The 6,182-nt window shown below is 34.6% G+C and overlaps 2 protein-coding genes across 2 annotated transcripts; one reads left to right on the plus strand and one right to left on the minus strand.

Annotated features, from left to right (window-relative positions):
• Positions 1-24: 24 nt before the first annotated feature.
• Positions 25-2,255, minus strand: CSN5 (COP9 signalosome subunit 5). The gene is made up of 5 exons (XM_043426259.1): positions 2,101-2,255; positions 1,662-1,840; positions 920-1,154; positions 635-829; positions 25-490 (listed from the first exon to the last, which is right to left on the minus strand). The coding sequence occupies exons 2-5, from the start codon at positions 1,814-1,816 to the stop codon at positions 44-46; spliced, it is 1,032 nt and encodes a 343-aa protein (XP_043282194.1). The 5' UTR covers positions 1,817-1,840; positions 2,101-2,255; the 3' UTR covers positions 25-43.
• Positions 2,256-2,408: 153 nt separating this feature from the next.
• On the plus strand, positions 2,409-5,853 carry mTerf3 (mitochondrial transcription termination factor 3). The gene is made up of 2 exons (XM_043426258.1): positions 2,409-3,818; positions 4,881-5,853. The coding sequence occupies exons 1-2, from the start codon at positions 2,891-2,893 to the stop codon at positions 5,156-5,158; spliced, it is 1,206 nt and encodes a 401-aa protein (XP_043282193.1). The 5' UTR covers positions 2,409-2,890; the 3' UTR covers positions 5,159-5,853.
• The last annotated feature ends 329 nt before the right edge of the window (positions 5,854-6,182 follow it).

Here is a 6,182-nt window from a genome sequence, read left to right on the forward strand (position 1 = left end):
ATTCAGATTGTTCTTCAATCTAGATATCTTTTATATATTTATTTCAAGAGTTGGCGGAATTTGCTCCGACCTGATTGAACAGCCTGTCTTTGATAATTTGTGCCATTAACCCATGTATAACCTCAATCGTAGTTTTGCAACTGTCGCGAGTTGCTTTCACGAGCTTGTCCTCACCCCGACGATCATGCATGTCATTTACACCAAGAACAAATCCACCGCGTCCAAGCGCTACTTCCGATTGTTCCAATTTGTCAGAGAGATCAAATATTTGACCAGTTGTGTAATCCGCGTTTGTTAACAAACTTGATGAACTCAACGTGTTTACCCAATATTTATTCCACAAGGAATCGAGCAATCGACGATCCAACGACGACTTGAAATATGACACCTCCAACGAATAATATTGTTTACAATGAACTCCAAAATCTTCAATTTTGTTCAAAGGAATCGTTTGATATTCCGATGGCTCTTCCATCGCTGGTTTGTAACCCTGCAAGTTATTGAAATTTTTCTACATCAAATTCTTATTTGAATTTTTTTGCGAGAGAGAGAGAGAGAGAGAGAGAGAGAGAGAGAGAGAGAGAGATCGGGGAAACACATACTCCGGTGAGAGGAAGAAAGTAAAAATTCAGACCTTAGGATAAGTTCTGAATGCACCGAGACAGACTTTCCCTGCTGAAATCGTCCTGACTGGATCAATAACAATTGCAACAAATGGTTCTTGGAAATTTTGATTCAGCATCTGTGTGGAAACGTCAATGCCTGATAACCAGCAACCATATCCAGGATGACTGTGATACCATCCAATAGCATTTTCTTGCCTCCCAACCTCAAATAAAGAAGTTGTACAGCATCAATAAACGAACACAAGTGACCAAATTAATTGAACATAATAACAAATATACAAAATAACAGGTACCTGTTTTGCAGCTTCAATATAAGCTGTCATATATTCATACGCTTGTGCTTGAGCATTTACTCTTGTCTCTGTACCTTCAACGGGCAAAGCAAATGAATCCATCACGATCATGGTATTAGCAGCTACTTTACCTAATAGCAGTCCCATAACTTCCAGTGTGCCACCTGATCGAGCATGCATCACCATTTTCAGTAAAGCCAATGCTGATATTTTTATGTCTTTGAAGAAGTGAGGACTAGAAAATAATTTCATCAAAATACAATGATATACTTGGTCATTCGATTCAGAAACAATTTAGAATATCACAACAATTTGATATCATATTAACATTGAAAAGAAAGGGAAGATATGGCGTTTCATATTTTCATAAGGAATTAGTCTAACTAATAGTTGGTAGTTTCCAATTGGATTGTGTACCCGATATCGTGGGTTCAAAACTCTGTTTTTCAGGGAAATGTTTGCAAAAAAAGCATGACAGTAATTTTATTGTGATCTCTTAAAGAACTGTTCGTTGTTTCTCCTTATGAAACTTGCAATTCCAATTGTGATCACTGGGAATTATATTCCAATCAAATAGTTATACACAAATTGAACCTTTTTTTTTGATATTTTTGGGGATATGTAGATTTAAAATACTAAAAAAAAATCAATAAAAAAAGGTCTATTCCAGAATGCTGCAACAAAAATTTGTCAGTGGTCTAAATATTGAGAACAATATATTTGGTGAATAAATAGAACTCACTCTTTTTCCCAGGGTTTTGCAGCCAATATATCTTGCTGTTCTTTCCTGTCGTATCTATAAATTTCATCGACGATACTTATTGTCTCTATGCTGTTGTTAACTTCCCATGTTTTTTGAGCAACCACCATTTGGTCGCTTGATGTACTTGCCATCATTCACTTTGATTCTTACAATATGTCCTGATTATCAACAGACCTCAATCAATTATAAATATCGAAAAAAGTACACAACCTTTTTTGAGTTTACAAAAAATGAAAAAGCATGTGTTAATATATGAAGGTGCTGCAGGAAAACAGACATTATGCCAGGGATTAGGAACAAAAAAAACAGATATAACCTCAAAACGAGAATAATTACGAAGTACTTCACATCGAATTTATCGATTTATCGAGAAGCTGCAGTAAATATTTCTGTGGGATATTATTTTTCTCGAACTCACGTGATTGGAACAGTGGATAATGAGTTTTAATTCTTGGGATCCAAAAACAATCTTGTTCCCTATAGTTTTGTCTTTTTATTTTGCAATGAAGTAATAGTAACAGCAGATGAGTTGGTGTTTCGTTTCGAGGGGTCAAACGGTGGAGTGCTTGTCACACCAGCTACACTCATAACATATGAATTATAAGGTTATGTTCGTTGCTAAGCGCCACAACGGGATTTTGACAACATCTGATTTATTAATTTCTCGGATAAACAATGATCAAACAAACGTTCAAACAATATTATTTGTTTCAAACAAACGATTCCGAATCGATTGGCGTTTGAAAAAATCAATTTTGAAACAGTGGCGGCTAATCTAACGCTATTTTTTGCTTCGTTTGTTCGTCAAAAAATATTATCAAACAAACATTTAAATTAATCAAACATTCATAAACTAATGACAAACAATCATAATTAATTTTAAAAAATTGCAAAAGTTAAAATCGAGGGGCTAATTTTATATAGCTAGTGCGTTAATTTAATTGGAAAGCCCACACACACTGTAATGTCGGTAGTGGTAGTGCCATAGCCATAGTGCTGAATTTTTGTTAAAAGTAACACAACCTCAAATCATACATTCATATAATTCGGATATTTGAACTTAACATTGGTAACCTAACGGGATAGTAGTCGTAAAAATAATTTTGAAATTTGTTAAAGTCTATTGCTGTTTTATACTAATTCTGAGCAAAACTGTGGCTGTTAAAGACAGAAAAAACCTGTGCTCGAACAGTTGATATCGTTCCACGATGATATTTTCGTGTTACACAAATGCTTTTCGCAGCTTCGAAAAAACATTTCAGTTGAACAAAATGCTTGTGACAAAAACCAGAAGATATAACGCGAAAAGTAATTGGTTCTATAGTACCAATGAAAGAACATTGAATTCAACGAGAACAATTACATCCGCGAAAGATCGGAACGTCATAGCAGCTACCGCTGCAATACAATCTGGTAAAAAACCAGACATCGATTCGATTGACGAGGGATTTGGAAGTAATCTGTTTACGAGCGACGATAATCGTTGTTTCGAGATTGAAGATAACAACAAGTATGATAAAGTTAAAATACCTGGTGTACTGAATCCCTGTGACAAAGATTTATCTGATTTAGCACCATGGACAACAGGATCGTTTAACTTTGCAGCATACGCGAACGACTCGAGCACAATCCAAGAATTAGCAAAACTCGGTGTTGATCTACACAAAGTGGAAAAGCGTACTCAAGCAATGGAACTTTTATTGAAATTCCATTTCAATGAAATGAAACCTTACATAAGATTTTTATACGACTGTGGGATAAAATCAAATAACTTAGGACTTTTCATCACCAAAAATCCTTATATTTTCAGTCAAACGATTGAAGACATGACCATCCGTATCAGATATCTTAGAGCCCACAAATTTAATCCAGCAATGATAGAACGAATAGTAGAAAAAAATCCGTTCTGGCTCATGTACAGTACTAAAAGGATCGACTGTAGGCTCGGCTATTTTCAACAAGAGTATGATTTGAGTGGTTTTAATATTCGTTACCTCGCTACCAAGCAACCAAGACTGATAACCTACAGTTTCCAAAAGTTACAAGAAATTCATTTTGCCATGAAGGAAGAAATGGGTTTCAGTCCAGAAGAAATGAAGATTCTCCTCCTTGACAAACCTAGGATCTTCATGAAAAGTAAAACATTAGACTTTCTTAAAGAGGAATTTGAATTGAAAAAGGAAAGGGTTTATTTTCAGATTACAGTATGCTCAAGTTCGTATAAAAATATAGTTGCTCAGGTTCATCCAAATACAGTGAACTGCATGTAATTGTTATTTATCGAAGCAACTCGATAAAGTTGAAAAGACTTGTTTTACATGGGCTAGAGAAAAATAAACCAGAAATATAATAAAAAAGACAATAAAGAAAATTCAATATTCGTAATACAGAGGTTGAAAAAAAATGAAACCGATTTCTCTCCTGTAAATATATATAAAAAGAACTTGAGCAATATTTCTGTAATTGGGTAATATGGAAGATTATTTCAGATGTTGACTAGAAAATTGTGGGTTAAAAAGGAGTTTTGACCTTAGCAATACTCGTAGATTCTAACTCTATAAGAGTAATTCAAAAGAATAGTTTGGTATAATTTCACTTTTATCCCTTACTGTAGTAGAACAATAGCACATGACTCCATCTTTTTTCAATGTTAAATTGACTTATCTAAAGAATTACAGCTTCGTTTTATCTAGTGGGAAAAATCTTGAAGATAAATTAACATTTCATAAATTTTGCAATTGAATCCTGGTTATTATGACACCAACATTTGAACTTTCGATTTAGAGAGGTCAGAAAAAATGTTCAATTTTCTGCTATTCAGGGAAGTCAATTTTTCTTTTGTTCACTGAACCTAATTTGAAAATAGATCAATATAATGAAAATAGCTCTTTCCAAATAAATTTTTATTTCTAGAAACATGGTTAGAATCGTTAGCGACCCCACTCATTTGGAATTTGTAAAATACATAAAGCTGTATGGTAGGGGTGAGAAATAAATTAGAGAAATAATTGGTCTGTTCGCACTGGTTGAATTTTCTACACTTTCTATGTATATAGTGATGTCGTAATTCACGGAAGTGCAGAATAGTGCGGAAAGTTCAGCCAGCGCTAACAGACCTAATGTGTCATGTAACTTATTCAAACTCAACGGATTTATTCAACTCATATAAACGGCATTAAAAAGTATACATTTTTCTAGATAGGAAACAACTCGTCGAACTGTTCGATTACGTTCACAACACGATGAAACTGCCGCACGAAATAATTGTGAAACAAGCTATGATGTTGACCTGCCGCATAGAGAGAATTCGATCACGACACGAGTATCTCCGGGCACTGGGCAAAGTACAATACGACCCGACGCAACCGATGTATGTTTCACCCACCGCACTCATTGCTGGTACAGATCTGGATTTTTGTCGCAACGTTGCAAAAACAACTATTGAAACATACGACTTGTTTCTTAAAACTCTGTAATATGATAGAAAAGAAGCTTACATATTCAAAATTTGTAAATACATTTGCACCTCCAGATATTTTTTGGATAACTTTGACCGCAAAATGTTTCCTACATTTCGTTCTTTCCACCTCTAGAATCTGTTAAAAACCTTGGAAAAAGTAAAAATTACTCAAGTATTAAAAGTTCGTAACTTAATTTGCAACATATTAAAAAAAAAAAAAATGAATTGCAAATGTGAACGAATGAATCTTTAAAAAAGAAATTGAATAGAAAATTCTAATTACATGGGACATTTTCACTCTGAATTGATGAATTACACTTGCCGAAAAATAATAAAAATCGTCACCACTGCTTGCAGTTAAAAATGAGAAACTTTCGATTAATGCCTGCATGGTTTAGTATTACCGACTGTACATCGTTATTTATTGCGATTGATCAGAGTTCTGACAGTTCCTCTGGACCGCCGTTGAATTGCAAAATCAATACATAAATTTGGTGTGCATGGTTAAGTAAAAAAGCCCCGGAAGATACCTAATCAAGAGACGCGGTAGCGGCTAGATGCCAAGTATTAAAAGAAAAACTACCTCGTAAAAGAAGAGCCAATGCGAGCCCTGCTGCACTCTTATACGCGAATACGCCGGTTTTATGACGTCAAAGCATTTGCAAAGGGCCCTCACGAACAAACCGTTTAATTAAAGAATCTGAAAATTGATGTCGATTTTTTTTTCGATTTTTCCCTTTCCATTGGTCTCTATTGCAAGTAAATCTATCCAGTTAAGAGGATAGATCAGTCGCTTCGAAATTTCGATCGCAAAATTCATCCACACCATTCAAACGATTTTTATAAAAATTGAACTGTGTTACAGTGGGAAAGTACAAATCCGCTGACAAAGAAAAATTTTTTTTTTGTTACCATCGGAGTAATCTTCCAATTACTCTGGAAATAATTGATATATCGAAAATCCGGCTAGTCAGTGAAAGCGCAAAATCAAAATGAACAGTTTGAGCCTTGTTTGGAGTCGATGCAAAATTGACAACGAA

This window comes from Venturia canescens, chromosome 8, assembly GCF_019457755.1.
Source record: "Venturia canescens isolate UGA chromosome 8, ASM1945775v1, whole genome shotgun sequence".
Lineage (NCBI taxonomy): Eukaryota > Metazoa > Arthropoda > Insecta > Hymenoptera > Ichneumonidae > Venturia > Venturia canescens.

Excerpts from the sequence above, each read along its gene's own strand:
- mTerf3 (XM_043426258.1), top strand. The coding sequence starts at position 2,891 with ATGATATTTTCGTGTTACACAAATGCTTTTCGCAGCTTCGAAAAAACA. Across the intron at positions 3,819-4,880 it reads ACCTAGGATCTTCATGAAAA|ATAGGAAACAACTCGTCGAA; the intron begins GTAAAACATTAG and ends ACATTTTTCTAG.
- CSN5 (XM_043426259.1), bottom strand. The coding sequence starts at position 1,816 with ATGATGGCAAGTACATCAAGCGACCAAATGGTGGTTGCTCAAAAAACA. Across the intron at positions 1,155-1,661 it reads GCAAAACCCTGGGAAAAAGA|TCCTCACTTCTTCAAAGACA; the intron begins GTGAGTTCTATT and ends ATTATTTTCTAG. Across the intron at positions 491-634 it reads CATTCAGAACTTATCCTAAG|GGTTACAAACCAGCGATGGA; the intron begins GTCTGAATTTTT and ends AATAACTTGCAG.